This window comes from Triticum urartu, chromosome 3 (genome assembly GCF_003073215.2).
Source record: "Triticum urartu cultivar G1812 chromosome 3, Tu2.1, whole genome shotgun sequence".
Classification (NCBI taxonomy): domain Eukaryota; kingdom Viridiplantae; phylum Streptophyta; class Magnoliopsida; order Poales; family Poaceae; genus Triticum; species Triticum urartu.
In genome coordinates, this window is record NC_053024.1 from 14425626 (window position 1) to 14444525 (window position 18900).

The window sequence follows — 18900 nt, forward strand, 5'->3', positions numbered from 1 at the left end:
GATTAATTGCTCTTTAACTGGCTTCTCCGGATCATCCTCTTGCGGTAGGGTGAAATTTGACTTCAGCTCAGTCCAAAGATCATTTTTCTGCATATCATTGACATAAGACACCTCAGGGTCTTCTGTAGCCGGCTTTAACCATTGCTGGATGCTGATCGGGGTCTTGTCCCTAACCAAAACCCTGCACTGAGGAACAAATGTGCTCTTTGTCCGGAGGGGTTCAATCGGTTGGCCGTCGGGCGCGATTGCTATGATCTCAAACTTTTCATCCGAGCTCAACTTTTTCTTCGGGCCTCGTCTCTTTACCGAAGTTGTGCTCAATCCGGAGGGCTAGAAAAAAGAACAAAGACTTAATTAATATGTGTACATACCAAAACAATGAATGCATCAATTAGCTAGTCAGCAGAAGCTTAACTAATATATATACCTGGCCGGACTCGGTTCGGTCACCGGAGACGTCATCACGGTCTCCTTGTTGCACCGGCATTGGGTCACCGGAGCCGTCCTCACGGTCTCCTTCTTGCACCGGCATTAGGTCACCGGAGCCATCATAATCATAGCCAGCTGCTTCCAGACCATCGGTGTCGTTGAGAAACAACGAGCAGATGGCATCACTTCCTCGCGCGATTATGTCCCCCAACAACTCTTCTTGTACTTCGTCTCGGGCAGTGTCCATAGTTTCTACAAATATTTACAACATGGCAATTATTATTCGAACATGACAGATGGATATATTAGTGGCAAACGTACAACTAATATTAATTAGTGGCCTCGACGCTGCTTCTCTAGGGTTTGGGGTGGCCTCGACGCTGCTTCTCTAGGGTTTGGGGTGGCCTCGACAATGCTTCAAGGATAAAAAAAGAAGAGGAAGAAGAAAAAAAGGAGAATAAAGAATAGAGGAGTAAGAACTCCTCTATTCTTTCTTCTCCTCTTTTTTTTTCTTCTTCCTCTTTTTTTATCGGGAACGAGGGTCGTCGAGGGTCGCCGGACGGTAGAGGAAACCCTAAATAGCAACAAAATACTTATTGTTGCAACAAAATACTTTTTGTTTCTACTTACAACAAAATACTTATTGTTGCTATTTTTCCAGTTTTATTGTTTTGTTTTCTGCATTATTTATTTTCTTTTGTTTTTTGCTTTATTTTTTTATTCTTTTTGCTTTTAGTTTTAGAAAAAATATAAACTTTCTGTTAGTGCCATTAGTTTTCAAATTTGAAAACACTTTTTTAGTTTTTTTTTGTTTTCTTTGTTGCTTTATTTATTTTATTTTGTTTCTATTTACAGAAAAAAATACTTATAGTTGCTATTTTTTTGTTTTCCAGATTTTTTGTTTTGTTTTCTACATTATTTCTTTTCTTTTGTTTTTTGCTTTATTTTTTATTTCTTTTTGCTTTTAGGTCAGCAAAATTATAAATTTCTTGTTAGTGCCATTAGTTTTAGAAAAATTATAAACTTTCTGTTAGTGCCATTAGTTTTCAAATTTGAATAGTTAAAATTTGAATTCTTTGAAATTTGTGTGAATCACAAGTTTGTGATTAACTTCACTAAAAAAATGAATATAGATGCATCTATAGAGAAAATTCGACCTAAATTCATAGTTTTCAAATGAACTCTGAAAAAGTTGGCATAGCATACTCGTGTGTTACAAAGTTGGCATGGTATCATCATAATAGTTGCGGGAGAAAGTCTTCACTTTTTCTTCGCTTGTGTCATTTGCTTATTTTGCCGTAACCATGGATAATCTTCATCGTTTATTAGGATGCTTGGGTCAGCCTTGACATTGAAGGGAGGAATTTCATGAAACTTTTCATAATCTTCAGACATGTCTGTCTTGCCGTCCACTCCCAGGATGTCCCTTTTTCCTGAAAGAACTATGTGGCGCTTTGGCTCATCGTATGATGTATTCGCTTCCTTATATTTTCTTTTTCTCGATTTGGTAGACATGTCCTTCACATAGATAACCTGTGCCACATCATTGGCTAGGACGAACGGTTCGTCAGTGTACCCAAGATTTTTCAGATCCACTGTTGTCATTCCGTACTGTGGGTCTACCTGTACCCCGCCTCCTGACAGATTGACCCATTTGCACTTAAACAAAGGGACCTTAAAATCATGTCCGTAGTCAAGTTCCCACATATCCACTATGTAACCATAATATGTGTCCTTTCCGCTCTCGGTTGTTGCATCAAAGCGGACACCGCTGTTTTGGTTGGTGCTCTTTTGATCTTGGGCGATCGTGTAAAATGCATTCCCATTTATCTCGTATCCTTTGTAAGTCAATACAGTCAAAGATGGTCCCCTGGACAACAAGTACAACTCATCAAAAACAGTGTTGTCACCTCTGAGACGTGTTTCCAACCAACTGCTGAAAGTCCTGATGTGTTCACATGTAATCCAGTCGTCGCACCGCTCCGGATGTTTGGAGCGCAGACTGTTCTTGTGTTCATCGACATACAGGGTCACCAAGGTGGAGTTCTGTAGAACTGTGTAGTGTGCTTGAGACCAAGAATATCCGTCCCTGCATATTATTGAGTCACTTCCAAGAGTGCCTTTTCCAGTCAGTCTCCCCTCATACCGCGATTTAGGGAGACCTATCTTCTTAAGGCCAGGAATTAAGTCAACACAAAACCCGATAACATCCTCTGTTTGATGGCCCATGGAGATGCTTCCTTCTGGCCTAGCGCGGTTACGGACATATTTCTTTAGGACTCTCATGAACCTCTCAAAGGGGAACATATTGTGTAGAAATACGGGCCCCAGGATGACAATCTCGTCGACTAGATGAACTAGGACGTGTGTCATGATATTAAAGAAGGATGGTGGGAACACCAGCTCGAAACTGACAAGACATTGTGCCACATCACTCCTTAGCCTTGGTACGATTTCTGGATCGATCACCTTCTGAGAGATTGCATTGAGGAATGCACATAGCTTCACAATGGCTAATCGGATGTTTTCCAGTAGAAGCCCCCTCAATGCAACCGGAAGCAGTTGCGTCATAATCACGTGGCAGTCATGAGACTTTAGGTTCTGAAACTTTTTCTCTGGCATATTTATTATTCCCTTTATATTCGACGAGAAGCCAGTCGTGACCTTCATACTGAGCAGGCATTCAAAGAAGATTTCTTTCTCTTCTTTCGTAAGAGCGTAGCTGGCAGGACATTTATACTGCTTCGGAGGCATGCCGTCTTTTTCGTGCAAACGTTGCAGGTCCTCCCATGCCTCAGGTGTATCTTTTGTTTTCCCATACACGCCCAAGAAGCCTAGCAGGTTCACGCAAAGGTTCTTCGTCACGTGCATCACGTCGATTGAAGAGCGGACCTCTAGGTCTTTCCAGTAGGGTAGGTCCCAAAATATAGATTTCTTCTTCCACATGGGTGCGTGTCCCTCAGCGTCATTCGGAACAGCTAGTCCACCGGGACCCTTTCCAAAGATTATGTAGTGTAAATCATTGACCATAGCAAGCACGTGATCACCGGTGCGCATGGCAGGCTTCTTCCGGTGATCTGCCTCGCCTTTGAAATGCTTGCCTTTCTTTCGACATTGATGGTTGGTCGGAAGAAATCGACGATGGTCCAGGTACACATTCTTCCTCCATTTGTCCAGGTATATACTTTCAGTGTCATCTAAACAGTGCGTGCATGCGTGGTATCCTTTGTTTGTCTGTCCTGAAAGGTTACTGAGAGCGGGCCAATCGTTGATGGTCACGAACAGCAACGCCTTTAGCTTAAATTCCTCCTGTCTGTGCTCAACCCACGTACGTACACCGTTTCCATTCCACAGCTGTAAAAGTTCTTCAACTAATGGCCTTAGGTACACATCAATGTCGTTGCCGGGTTGCTTAGGGCCTTGGATGAGAACTGTCATCATAATGAACTTCCGCTTCATGCACATCCGAGGAAGGTTATACATACATAGAGTCACCGGCCAGGTGCTGTGATTGCTGCTCTGCTCCCCGAAAGGATTAATGTCATCCGCGCTTAAAGCAAACCATACATTCCTTGGGTCCTTTGCAAACTCATCCCAGTAATTTCTCTCGATTTTTCTCCACTGCGACCCGTCAGCGGGTGCTCTCAACTTCCCATCTTTCTTTCGATTCTCACTATGCCATCGCATCAACTTGGCATGCTCTTCGTTTCTGAACAGACGTTTCAACCGTGGTATTATAGGAGCATACCACATCACCTTCGCAGGAACCCTCTTCCTGGGGGCTCACCGTCAACATCACCAGGGTCATCTCGTCTGATCTTATACCGCAATGCACCGCATATCGGGCATGCGTTCAGATCCTTGTATGCACCGTGGTAGAGTATGCAGTCATTAGGGCATGCATGTATCTTCTCCACCTCCAATCCTAGAGGGCATACGACCTTCTTTGTTGCGTATGTACTGTCGGGCAATTCGTTATCCTTTGGAAGCTTCTTCTTCAATATTTTCAGTAGCTTCTCAAATCCTTTGTCAGCCACAGCATTCTCTGCCTTCCACTGTAGCAATTCCAGTACGGTACCGAGCTTTGTGTTGCCATCTTCGCAATTGGGGTACAACCCTTTTTTGTGATCCTCTAACATGCGATCGAACTTCATCTTCTCCTTTTGACTTTCGCATTGCATCCTTGCATCGACAATGACCCGGCGGAGATCATCATCATCGGGCACATCGTCTGGTTTCTCTTGATCTTCAGCAGCTTCACCCGTTGCAGCATCATTGGGCACATCGTCTGGTTCCTCTTGATCTTCACCAGCTCCCCCGTTGTAGCATCACCGTATTCAGGGGGCACATAGTTGTCATCGTACTCTTCTTCTTCGCCGTCTTCCATCATAACCCCTATTTCTCCGTGCCTCATCCAAACATTATAGTGTGGCATGAAACCCTTGTAAAGCAGGTGGGAGTGAAGGATTTTCCGGTTAGAGTAAGACCTCGTATTCCCACATTCAGTGCATGGACAACACATAAAACCATTCTGCTTGTTTGCCTCAGCCGCATCGAGAAACTCATGCACACCCTTCGGAGGTGTGTCTGTCACCGTACATCCATTGCCGGTTCATCTGCGTGCATTATATATAATTAAGTGTCCAAATTAATAGAAGTTCATCATCACATTAAAACCAAAGTGCATACATAGTTCTCATCTAACAACATATAGCTCTTTAGAGCATCTAATTAATTAAACCATACATTGAAACTATGTAAAACATTTCAATGCGAAAACAAATGCGATCATAATCGCAACCAAGGTAACAATTGATCCAACGGCATAATGATACCAAGCCTCGGTATGAATGTCATATTTTCTAATCTTTCTAATCTTCAAGCGCATTGCATCCATCTTGATCTTGTGATCATCGACGACATCCGCAACATGCAACTCCAATATCATCTTCTCCTCCTCAATTTTTTTTATTTTTTCCTTCAACAAATTGTTTTCTTCTTCAACTAAATTTAACCTCTCGACAATAGGGTCGGTTGGCATTTCCGATTCACATACATCCTTACATAAATAAAATCTATGTCACGTTGGTCGGCATAATTTTCATAAACAATAAATGAACCAATAGTTATAAAGATAATATATATACCACATCCGAATCATAGACAGGACGAGGGCCGACGGGGGCGGATACCAAAACCATCACACTATATAAGATGCAATAATAAAAGTAAGAAAATAATACAAGTATCTATGTAAACATACAAGTAAGAATATTTTTCTTTCAGAAAGAAGATAAGAACAAGAGGCTCACCACGGTGGTGCCGGCGATGAGCTCGGCGCGGGTGATCGACGGCGGTGAAGACGGGGACGGGGCGTGACGGACCGCTAAACCTAGACAAATATTGAGGAAAATGGAGCTTGGAGGTCGAGCTTGGAGAGGAGAAAGCTTAAGTAGTGTGGCTCGGGCATTCCATCGAACACCTTGTGTGCATAGGAGGTGAGCTAGAGCACCACCAAGCCCTCTCCCCCTCGGCCAGAAAAAAACAGAGCAGTGTGCTCTGCTCTTACGCGAGGGGGTATATATAGGCACCTCATTGGTCCCGGTTGGTGGCATGAACCGGGACTAAAGGGGAGCCTTTGGTCCCGGTTCAAGCCACCAACCGGGACCAATGGTGGTGGGCCAGGAGCGAGGCCCATTGGTCCCGGTTCGTCCCACCAACCGGGACCAAAAGGTCCAGATGAACCGGGACCAATGGCCCACGTGGCCCGGCCGGCCCCCTGGGCTCACGAACCGGGTACCAATGCCCCCATTGGTCCCGGTTCTGGAATGAACCGGGACTAATGGGCTGACCCAGCATGGACCAAAGCCTTGTTTTTTACTAGTGATCATAGTTTCGGTGGTTTTCTGACCGTACTTTCTGGGAAAACACATCGCAGAGAAAGGAAATTTCCGAAAAGAAAAAACTTGCATGATGCCAAGTCTAGATTATCATGATTGTGCATGTGCAAAAATGTATAACTGTGAGTGCAATCTGTACCTAACAAGCAAGATAACCAGCACAAAAATGTAAAAAAAACTAACAGTGATGTAATTGGTGGCAAAAAGAGACGCATTTCTAGCAGCGAGGAAGCAGTATGTAGCCTTGGTGGATGAGGAGCCCCAAGTCCTAAGAGCATCTCCAGCCGTTGCGCCCCAAGACGCGCCGAAACCGCTGCTTGGGGCGAGCCGACGCTATTTTAGGCTTGGGGGCTAGGGGGTTCCCAGCCGCCGCCCCCCCCCCCCCCCCCCCCCCAAGTCGCCCCCAGGCGCCGATATCTGCGCAGTATCGGCGCTTTCAGCCCATTTTCGGCGCTGGATTGGCCCAATTTCCGGCGCAAAACGGCCCACGCTCAACGTGTTTCGGCGCTCATTCAAATAAAATCATCACAAATAATAAAAACACTCATATTTCATTGCACGTCCAGCTAGGCGTTGCCCCGTCGCCCCGGCGCCGAGCCGCCTCAGCTCGGCTTTCCATCGCCGGCAAGCAAGCCGGCCAGGGCGGCGAGGACCATGAGGTGTTCTTCGTCCTGGGCGGCGGCGGCGGCTTCCTCCTCGAGCAACGCCGCGAGCACCTCCTCGTCGTTGGAGTCCATCGCGGCCGGGGCAAGCAAAGCACCGAGCACGTAGCGGGCGTCGTGCGCAGACTCGTCGGCGGGCGCCGGAGCGGCGAGGGAAACTCGGGGAAAGTGGGGGTAGAGGGCGTCGGGGGGTCTTTCTTTGTTTCACGGCGAGGAATGGCGAGATAGCGGCGGCGGCGGCGGAGAGGTGGCTCGCGACGCCGGGATTGGCAAGGTGTCGGGGAAGGAGAGGGGAAAACGGGGCGAATCACTGTGACTTTTCGCCTGACAGTGGGGACCCGGGCGATTTTCCCTTCCGCCGGCGCCCCCAAGCGCCCCCCAATGCGCCGGGTTCGGCCTGGGCGCGCCGAGTCAGAAAACGGGCCGATCCGACGGATTTCAACGTTTTGGGGGCGCGACTGGTAAAAAAAACCGGCCTGGGGGCGTCTTGGGGGCACGGCTGGAGATGCTGTAAGTCGTCCATGCCGCAGGATGCAGGCGATGTGCCGTCTCTGGTCCACTCGGGAGCTGCGGCGGGCCGGGAGGAACGGCGGCAGCGGCAGCGGCAGCAGACAAGCGACCCGGCTCTCTCCAGTGACCAGTCCACCTTGTGGAGCCTGTCCATGCATTGAGGTACGTACGTACATGTTGGGCTTTGACTTGAATCTGACTTGCTTTGATTCCGATGGATGGATTGAGAACAAACGAGAGGAGGATATATAGTGCATGTAGGATGCGGTACATGATTTTCAATAACACCCCCTAGATCTCTGTCAACCTGGTGTGTGTTGAGGGAGATCTAACACAATCGAGAACTGGGCTGTCCTTTCTGCGGTCATTGAGCAGTGGTAGGACATTTGACATTTGAACTTGGAATTTGCAGCTTTAGGTCGGACACCATCAGGTTGGACACAGACGACAGAGATGACATGCCCAAATGGCTCTACTACAACATTGAGCAACAAAATCTGCTTGTCTTTGGTACAGAGAACGTGCAAGCCTGGTTGTACGTGGAACTCAAGCTTCCTGGAGTATCTGATGGTCGTAGGCGGCCGCTTGTGCATGGAGGTGAAATGGTCAAGAAGGGCGGCCGTTGGCCCCGCAAAGCCGCAGTTCAACTCCGGGCAGAAGCATGGGGCGTTCGGGCATGCCTTCTCGTGTCCTTCCTTCTGGTAGTAGGTGAGCTTCTCTGCGCATCCATATTTTGCATTGGAGCAAGGGACCATGACTGATTCCATGAGACGTTCCATCCCTAAACAGCGCTTGAAGGTAGTTTCGGCAGAGCATAAGTGACAATTGTTGTGCATGAGCTTGGGACGGCAAGACGAGCATATGAAATGCCCCACAGAACACTGTGGAAGAAACAGGAAGGATTAACCGGGTCCTCATGTTAGAATAACTTTTGACAGGAATAAAAGTTGAAGTACCACATAGCAACATGACAAGTTACTACCACGCACAAAAATTATGCGAACATAATGCTATTAGAGAGATATATCATCCACCCCTGATCCATACCCTACCTAGGGATCAAGCGTGGACTAGAAAATGGTGTACATTGTTGCTGACAGCTTCAGTCTCGATCAAACTACCGGTGTCTTAAGACTACCAATAGTGGGAGTAACTTCAACAGTAACATGCAAATTTGCTTATGCGACAATGAGTTAATTAGGAGAGAGGTGGTCTGAGTAACTTAGCTAGTTACTGTAACATCACATGTCCCAATACAATATAAGTCTATAACCTAATAAATAAAATTTTGCATGACACCACACTTATGTTACTACCCACTAAAAAGGCAGTAATATAGTCTAGGGATATATGTATGTTACTAGTGTATGTTACTCCTCATTGTGGCTAGTGTAAGTCTGTGGACACACACAAAAAAAAGTGACCATGCATAGGCCATGGCTACTCCATTCCATGTTGTCAAAAGAAACTATTCTTGGCAAGTACTTCCTCCGTTTGAGAATATAAGGTGTATTGATTTTCGTGCAAGTCAACCACTTGAAAGTTTGACCAAGATTATAGAATAAAATAATAACATCTGCAATACCTAATAGATAAAATACGAACCTACTTTTCATGATGTATCAAATGATATAAATTTCATATTGTGGATGTTGATATACTTTTCTAAAAACTCGGTCAAACGTGCACTCTTTTGACTTTTAAAAAGAAATACACCTTATATAAAGGAATGGAGGGAGTAAGGCATTATATCCAACTACATATAATCAATTTTCCTTTTAAATTTTACCTGAGCTTTAGGCTCTACTAGTGGCAAGTAAATAAATGCACATGTACCTGGTAAATGGGAGGTCGGAGGGGATGAAAGCAGACGGGGCAGTCGAGGGCGTCCATCCCCATGGTGACATTCTGATTCTTGACGCTGTCGATCAAACTATTAGTGTCCTTGGGCAGCGACTATAGCTACTCCATTCCGTGCGTTCACAAGAAACTGTTTTTAGCAAGTAGTAGCATTATATCCAACTGCTATTAATCATAATTTTCTATTTCATCTGAACATTGAGAGACAGGTAAAAATAAATACACATGTATGTACCTGGTATAAAGAGGCCTGAGGGGATGATAACAGACGGGGCAGTCGAGGGCGTCCATCCCCATGGTGACATTCTTCGTCTTGCCGCTCCTCTCCCCCTCTCCTGGGGCTTCTACTCGTCTCTTGCTAGAGGTACTAGCATCCATCGCCACCAAAACTCAAGTTACCGGTACCACCTTGCTTGATATTACAATTGCACGTGCAACAGAGCTCCACGCCTATCGATCAACCACAATCCATTCCCCTGTTTCACAGCATATACTGATAATAAGAGTCACCGAAGTGACAATGGCTTCATGTATTTCTCCTAAACTAGCAATGGAAAAGCAACATTACAGAGGGCGTGCGCATGTGCTGACTTTCACACACAGGGTGAAATCTGTTCACTGCGTCTGCCAGTTTTCTTGAGCAATTCAGCAGAGAACAGAGGGCGATGCATATTGCAACCAGTACAACCTAGCGAAGAAGCAGTAAAAGGGGAGAAATTTATTCTTCCCGTGGGAGAAATCGCATGAAACTTGGCATATACGTGCGAGTTTTTTTAAAGGAAAAATCTAAGGCCAAAACATGTACCCCTTGACTCTGGTCAGCTGGAATTGGGTCAAGTGAAGTTCAGTGTATTCAGGTGATGCACGGTGGCTTCAGCTGCTTCTCTCCTACTCTTCCACCCTCTTGACCATATTTAACTACCACCTCGTCCTTAGCTAGAATAATTGCATTTATGAAGTCCACCGGCTGCGGCGAGCTTTTGCTATTCTCATCAGCCACAGACTAGCTGGATACAACTTTCTTCGCCAGGTTTCGTATGTACGAAGCCGATATCCTAGCCATGAGCTAAGTGTTGATATGCACGCTGCATGCAGTTTGAGGTCTGAGTGGGCGCCGCAAACCCCACTCAAACCACCAATCGGACGGCCCGGTAAAAAAAAGCGATCCAGACGGGCAGTATGGACTGACAGAGCTTGAGATGAAATGATTCGAAAAAGAGCCGAGTATCATCAATGCTCACTTTGTGAGGGATACAATCTATGACTATGATCTTCTCTACATATAAGCAGAGTAGATTCATAATGACAGTCATTTCTTCCACAAAGGGTGCAATGATGACTCAAACTTGCCGCATTTGCATGGCGCAACTATTTAAGCAGGCCGCATCGCTCCTCGCGTGGTGAGGTGGGACTAAACCAACTATGCATGTGTCAAGCCTCACTTAGCCGAAACTCGACAAACATAGAAAACATGATCATTTTTTTACATAGAAGACATTTTAGAAAAGTAAAAACATATGGTAACAACAAAAACAGAAGAAAAATGAAAAGTTTAAACAATTTATTTAAAATAAAAATCTCTTTCATCAGGCTATCAATGTACATGAATGAGCCAAAGTTGACACACGACGAACAATCATTGCGGGGCTCCCGAAGGAGCGCTCGTTAAAAACTTCAAAAATTAAAATCCTTCGAGATGTAGTTATGTTACTAGATCTACTAGTTAGGAAAATTAGAAAAACATAAATTTGGAATGTTTTGCAAAAAAGTGTGATGAAAAAGTAAAACGACTATATCTTTTGCATACGATGTCGAAAAAAACGTATAATATATCAAAATGTTCAGCACGAAAATCCGCATCCGATTTTGACGGCAATAGGCCGTTTAGCAATTTTTTAGAATCCTCAAATTTTAAAAGAAAAAAAGTTATGCTCAAATTTCAGTTTTTTTGAATTTTGGTTCAATCTGATCAAACTGTGATCAAACTACTTATTCAAGAAATATTAGTGTTAATAAATAATTATTCAAGAATATTAGTGTTACCAAATAATTATTTCAGTTTTTTTGAATTTTGGTCAAATCTGGTCAAACTATGGTCAAACTACTTAGTCAAAAAATATTAGTGTTACTAAATAATTATTGGTTTTAAGAATAATAGTTTCAAACTCAAACGGTGTAACGTGTGACTTCATTCTCAACTTCAACTGCTAAGGGTTAATAGGATTGACAGCTTACTATTGTTAGGAAAACAACAAGTGCGGTCTTGGAAACAAGACGGAATAGAACTTGAAGGTTAAGCATGCTCAGGCTGGAGTAGTGACAGGATGGGTGACCGGCCGGAAAGTTAGATGATTTGAAATGATGAGGGGTGATTAGAGATTAGAAATTACTAGTAAATTGCACGTGCTTTGCACGTCGCATGTAACAAACCGAGGAACATATAAACATAATTTCACTTATGTCAAGTTTTGGTAGCTCACAATGTTTTTTCCTCATGGCACGGCTTATTTTTTGCTCACACCTAATATTTTTCTAATTGTTTTGTAGTGAAATGGGTTCATCTCTTTATTGCTACTTGTTCAGACTCAACAGGAATATATGACATGAAAAATTAGTAGCAATAAATGAATATATGTGAAGTTTTGATCCGCTGAAAAAGATAAACCCCTAAATTTTTGGGAAGTGAATTATTTCAATTTCTTGAGCAACAAGAGTGCACAGTTATACATACAATTTTTTTATAGCTTCTACTGAATAAGTGCATGTACCTCAATGGTCCTTGCTAATGACTGTTTGAGATTTCCTTGCGTTCATTCATATATGATTTTTCATACATAACCAGTTGTGCACAAATTAAATCGAGTCGCTGCATCATAGTGTATATCATCTTAAATATACTTGATATGGGATATTTAGAATTACATGGCAGCTTATAAGATAGGACAGGAAAAAAAAACTGAAAAGCTTTCTATACATGAACACCAACACTTGGCGGTCAGAATTCAGGATTGCAGGGCATTATTAGATTTCTCCTTGATTAGAAAGTACAGATCATCAAAATAGAAATTGAAAAGCTTTGTGAACATAAACACAAACACTTGGTGTTCAGAATTTAGATTGTACACTTGGTGTTCAGAATTTAGATTGTGAGGTATTATTTCGATGTTGGATTAGAAGGCACAGATCAACAAAATTTTGGCTCTACTATGAGAATGACTCCACGTTACCTGTTTTCCAACTTGATAATTTTGAAGGTGTAGTAGTAGTAGTACGTGATCCAAATTCCAACAGTGCTCATGCACCACTAACAATAATGGCAGCTCTGCTCACGGGATGGTACAGTGGCGAGGATGATGCCCATCGCACAGGATTTGTGTTCCACACGCAAAGCACGACTCGAAGATGCCAGGAACGTAGGGGGGTCTGATGACCGGAGAAGCGACGGACATGGAAAGGGATACTGTAGAGGGTTGGCACGGCTGGGAGGGTGTGGATCATGGCGAGGGACTGGGGGAGCACGGCTGGAAAGGTTGGGATTTTGGTGGCGACGGACCTGTGATCTACATGCCCGACCGAGTGGGAGTGATGCAGCGATCGATTTCGGGAATGCAGAGAGACGGTGGGATGATCGGCGGTCGTATGAGCTATCGCACGGGAAAATAGTTCACAAGAGATAACTTTGTCAGTCGGGGTTCGAGGTTGTTCTAGTTGCGTGGCGTAGACTCTCTAAAGCGCGGGCGCGCGCAGCAACTTTCTACCCTATCCACGTGGAAGGATCTCGTGCAACACAAGAACTGATCTGACGGCTAATAACTCTTGGATTTGCCAATTCTCAGTCGTTCGATTGAGAAGATCCAATGGATGATAACGTTAGTTATTCCCACACTATATAGGGGTATAGATATAGATAAATTGAGCAGTGATGAGGGATGTTTAGAGATTAAATGCAAATAATTCAAAAATTCTAATTTTTTTTAGTACTAAAGGTCGAGCTCCAGACAGCGGCCATGTGGAGGGCCTTTAGTCCCGGTTCTAACACAACCGGGACTAAAGGCCCGTTTTCTACTAGTGCACCCTCATACACAGTAATTGGAATTATTAACATTTGCCCGTTGTATGGAGTTAGACACAGAGATTGGAATTGTTGAATTATCGCATTGTCTCAGGGAACAGATCATGTGGCTGACGAACTTGTTGTAAGAGTTTTTGCTGAGAAAATCAATTGCAAATTGCAATTAGGTCGATGATGAATCTTTAGTTTTTTTTTGAACTTTCTTGTGAAGCATATGCGCCATGACGACTTTTCTAGGAAAACAATCATGGGGTCCCATGTACGCTTGCTTTACAGTTGAGAATCGGGTGTGCACACAGTCATCAGTCCTCACTAGTCATCTCCAGACCAGATCCGGAGCACCGACGACGAGAGACGAGGGGAAAGGCAACCAATCCCCCAGATCTGGAGCTGCCCGTACCCTGAGAGCTCCTCGCCGGTGGTCGGGTCGAATATCTTCCTTCGGCTGCAGCGACGACGAGCCCGCCCCGGAGGCCGGGGCGGCGGGGGCTCCGACGAGCTCCGTCTGGCGAGCGGCGGCGGTGAAACAGGATTTGCATCCGAGTTTCCGACAGCTGGGATCCGTTTGACTTTGGCTAGCCGCTTGCGTCGATTCATGATTCAGGTTCGATTCCACTCCCTTTTCTTTATCAAGCACGGCTACCATGAGATTCAGTGATCTGATTTGACCGATTTCAACATGGCAGATGCAGTCAACGGACGCACGTCTAGAGTAAGGGCTGCAACCAGAAAGTGAAATCAGTCCTGGGTGTGGCTAGCAACTTCAGAATTGAAAAGATGATTTAAGTTATTTCCTCTATAGTTAGAAAAAAAGAAGGAAAATCTGTCCTGGTTGTGCTGCTGCTGGTTGCATGGAGGCAGCAGTGGTGAGCGTGTTGCGGGGCGCCATAGGCTTTCTGATTGCAAAGCTTGGTGATCTGCTCGCCGGCAAGTACAAGCTGCTCAAGGGAGCCAAAGGAGAGATCATGTTCCTTAAAGCTGAGCTTGAGAGCATGCGAGCATTCCTGGAGAGGATGTCGGAGGCGGAGGAGGAGCCCGACAAGCAAGCCAAGTTATGGGCGAAGGAGGTGTGTGATTTGTCCTACGACATCGAGGACAGTGTTGACGAGTTCATAGTCCTGGTGGAATGTGAGTCGGACTGCGAGCCGCATGGATTTAAGGGATTCATTCATAGGAGCATGAACTTGTTGACGACGATGAACACTCGGCATAGGGTCGCCAAGGAGTTCAGAGGCCTCAAGAGCCGTGTCGTGGAGGTGAGCGAGCGGCGCATGAGGTACAAGATTGATGATGCTGTCTCAAAGCAAAACAAGACAACCATAGACCTTCGCCTCCTGGCACTCTACGCAGACACTGCGGGCCTTGTGGGTATCGACGGGCCGAGGGATGAATTAATTCGACTGATGGCGGGTGAAGAGGGTGGTTCTGCGCAACTGACGAAGGTCCTCTCTATAGTGGGGTTTGGAGGGCTTGGTAAGACTACACTTGCGAACCAGATTTACCAGAAGCTAAAGTGGCAGTTCCAGTGTCGAGCTTTCGTTTCTGTGTCCCAGAAGCCAAGCATAAGAATTATTTTGAGACGAATGCTCTCTCAAGTTGGCTATGTAGCGCGTGAGGGAGCCGACATGGAAATATGGGCTGAGGATGAACTGATCAGTGAACTCAGAAAATTCCTTATGGATAAGAGGTACGCCTGTTTGGAATTGACTGGCCAAAGTAATTTGTATTGTTTGGTATTGTATAATTGTTATTTTTTTATATTGCTAGTACTCTTTTGGTGGAAGTTATGTACACTTCTGTAGATGTTCTATGCTCGTGGTTCACTAGAGAAACTAGTTAAACACTAATTTGAAATGCTAGAATCTGATAATTGATTTCCATCTATTCTGAAAATAAAGTTCCTCAAATAAACTTGGTTCTCACAAATGCGGGTATAAGATTCAACTTTAGCCACAGTTACTTCATTGCGTAGACAAGTCATTGCATTTTCAACTTTCAACTTTCAACTTATAAAGGTTCTTTTTTCGTGTTTTGTCTGTTTGAGATGCAGTTGCAGAGACTGCGTATGCTTTCATGTATATTTTGCTGTTGCCTATAGTTTAGCCTTGTACTTATTCTAGTTTATATCTAATAATTTTGCAGGTACTTCATTGTAATTGATGACATTTGGGATGAAACTACATGGAATGTTATTAGATGCGCTCTTCCAGAAAATTTGTACGGTAGCATGATAATAACAACTCCCGAATTAATTCTGTGGCTAGAGCTTGCTGCTGCAATCAACGTGACTATATTTATAAGATGAAGACGCTAAGCAATGAAGACTCAAGAAAGCTATTTTTCAGAAGAGTATTTGGTTCAGAGGACGCTTGCCCTCTGTATTTGGAAGAAGTTTCAACTCAGATTTTAAAAAGATGTGGTGGCTTGCCTCTTGCAATTGTGACTATATCTAGCCTTTTGGCTAGTGAGCAAAACAAATTCAAGGAGCATTGGGTGCACATAATGAATTCCCTGGGACCCAATTTCGAGGTGAATCCAACATTGGAAGGAATGAGGCAAATACTGAGCCTTAGTTACATAAATCTTCCTCATTATTTGAAGACATGCATGCTGTATTTGGGTATGTATCCAGAGGACTATATAATCTGGAAAAATGATTTGGTCAGGCAATGGGTAGCCCAAGGCTTTGTAAGTAAAGCACATGGGAAATATCCAGAGGACGTTGCAGAGGGCTATTTTAACGAGCTTGTTAACAGAGGCATCATTCAGCCAGTTGATACCGATCATAATAATGAAGTGTTATCTTGCAGACTGCATGATATGATGCTTGACCTTATTATACACAAGTGCAGAGATGAAAATTTTATCACTGCAACAGATGACATCCAAGACATGATTGGTTTGTCTGACAAGGTCCGCCGACTCTCCCTCTATCTGGACGGTACAATAGATGGCACAATATTGGAAACCACCCAGCTCTCACAAGTAAGAGCACTTGCAAGATTTGGTAACTCTGCATATGCACCTCCTCTCTTGAAGTTCAAGCATCTCCGAGTTTTAAGTCTTGAATTTCGGTGGGAGATACCTGACCTCACTGGAATATCTCATTTGTTCCAACTGAGGTATCTGAAAATTAAAACAGATGGTAAAATTCAAGTTCCGTCAGATGTTGTTCATTTGGGCCGGTTGCAGCACCTGATCGTCCCTCGTAGGACAATTTTGCCCAATGGAATTGGCAACATGAAATCTTTATGTACGCTGCAAGAGTTTGATGTGGGCTTGAATTCTATAGACAACATCAGAGACCTCGGAGATCTCATCAATTTGAGGGATCTTCGAATATGTGATCATCTTTCCAAAATGGATGAATTGCATGACATGGAGAGAAGACAGCGTTTGGATGTTTTGACATGTTCCCTTGAAAAACTTTGCGACCTCAGATATCTGCACATGGATTATAAGATCAAAGTTAGTTATGTGTTAAGTTCGCTATTTCTTCGAAGGCTTCATATGTTGTGTCCGTTTCCAAAGGTTCCTAACGCGATTGGAGAGCTCCATAACCTCTTTGACCTTGATCTCACAATTGAGGTGTTGGAAGATGATATTGCAATCCTTGCGCAGTTGCAATCTCTTAACCGCCTTAAATTGCACATCGAAGGGAAACCTGAAACTGAAGAGAAGGTAGTCATTTGTAGAAAGGGATTCCCTGTTCTCAAGCATTTCTGGCTATTCTGCATCAGGATGTCACAACTGACTTTTGAGGCAGGGACAATGCCCAGTCTCGAAAAGCTCGAGGTAAGAATCAATTCGCCGTACGGTGCTGCACCTACGGGCATCGAGCACCTATTAGGCCTCAAGGAAATCCTTGTAATTATTGGGGGATGTGGTGACGAGGGATCCTGCAGTACAAGAGCTGCACTGTCAGCGTTAAGGAAGGCCATTGATATGCGCTCAAGTCGTCCTACAGCTAACATTAAGTGTGTTGACAATTGGCTGTTCCTTGGGCGCCTCCTTGATGACGGCTTCAGCTGGAGGAAGTACGGCCAGAAAGATATCCTTGACGCCAAGCACCCGAGGTTACCAAAGGCTTCTTCTGAACTCACCTGAAACTAACATTTTTGTTTCCTGGTTGCACGTGGTGCATGAGGGAGTCTGACCTGTGTTCTTTTAAATTGACCTTTTGCAGAGCTTACTTCCGCTGCACATATAAGACTTTGCAGGGATGCCAAGCGCAGAAGCAGGTGCAGCGCACAGACGATGATCCGGAGCTCTTCCTAGTCCTGTATAAAGGAAAGCACACGTGTATCATGGAAACATCACAAGCTTCACAGGAGCAGAGGGTCCTGGTGCCACAGCCCATAACCGAGCACAAAGAAAGCTAAAAAGCAGAGTAAAGCCAGTCATTATGCTGGTAGCATAGTTCTGTATCTCGATTCGTCAGCGTTGCTTCCTTGCATTTCTCTCTTTTGCACTTTGATGTTTTTACTAGACACTGCTTTTGTTCAGAACTTCACTACCTTAGCTTGCAAGCTTAATTCGGGGCTGAACATATATAGTTTCCTGCTTCGCAGGGTCGCTCTCTTCAGATAATTTCCAGTACAGTAGTGTGATGGACTGATGGTGTCACCTTATTTGAGCAGACCCACTGTGGTTATTGAAGATTCAGATCTCGGTATCTGATAATCTCCTAGCTTGTTCCAAGCTTGGGGAAGAAATTCTAGTATTTTCCATAGTTTTGCGTATATTTTCCTTCCTGTAGTTACATCGTATCTTTTATGGCGACTTTTCCCCCACAAGTGTGCAATCTATACTATCATCCCTTATAAGTAAATGACATGACTTGTATACCTTAGAGTGAGAGTTGTTTCTTTATTAATGAGAATTTTGTTTACTGTGGTTTGATTTTTTTTCTATTCAATATTAATATTATTATGGATGTGAAAAATTTTACCCTGAAAGGAAAGTCATGACTTCACTAGCAATCATTAAGCACCTACTTGGACTTAGTTGAGAGTTGAAAGAATATATAGTTGGCTAAAAAGCAAAACCAGTCATTATGCTGGTATCTCAGGTTTGTCGGTGTTGCTTCCTTGCATTTTCGCTATTTCACAGCGACAGTGTCGAAAAACGTCGTATATTATTTATTTATGATAGAGAGAAGTGCATATTTCAACCCCGAATTCTTGCCCTAGTCTAATTTACAACCCCGAACTTCAATATCATCTAAATTACAACCCCCAACTCTCAAAACCGGTCAGAATTCAAACCTTCTCTCCCCGTTGACCGGTTTTGACCGGGTTTTGACCCCTTGACTAGCCAACAGCAAATTTTAAAAAATAAAAATATACAAATCACAAATAATTTATTTTCTTCACAAGGTGAACAGTAAATTTTAAAAAGTAAAAAAATTCAAAAAATAATTTTGATTTTTTCACCGTCTGAACAGTAAATTCAAAAAACAAAAAAA

General features: G+C 44.0%; 1 protein-coding gene and 1 pseudogene across 1 annotated transcript; one reads left to right on the top strand and one right to left on the bottom strand.

Moving 5' to 3' along the window:
• Window positions 1-7803: 7803 nt before the first annotated feature.
• LOC125546503 (putative E3 ubiquitin-protein ligase SINA-like 6) lies at window positions 7804-9739 on the bottom strand. Its single transcript, XM_048710742.1, has 3 exons — window positions 9684-9739; window positions 9338-9425; window positions 7804-8382 (listed from the first exon to the last, which is right to left on the bottom strand). The coding sequence occupies exons 1-3, from the start codon at window positions 9737-9739 to the stop codon at window positions 7804-7806; spliced, it is 723 nt and encodes a 240-aa protein (XP_048566699.1).
• A 3972-nt stretch (window positions 9740-13711) lies between these two features.
• LOC125542398 lies at window positions 13712-18285 on the top strand (annotated as a pseudogene).
• Window positions 18286-18900: the final 615 nt, after the last annotated feature.

Bases quoted from the DNA above. Each gene is read 5' to 3' on its own strand.
- LOC125546503 (XM_048710742.1), bottom strand. From the start codon at position 9,739: ATGGATGCTAGTACCTCTAGCAAGAGACGAGTAGAAGCCCCAGGAGAG. The intron at 9,426-9,683 runs GAGCGGCAAGAC...TAGTTTGATCGA, and splicing joins GCCCCAGGAGAGGGGGAGAG to CAGCGTCAAGAATCAGAATG. The intron at 8,383-9,337 runs GTACATGTGCAT...TTTCTTCCACAG, and splicing joins TCCGACCTCCCATTTACCAG to TGTTCTGTGGGGCATTTCAT.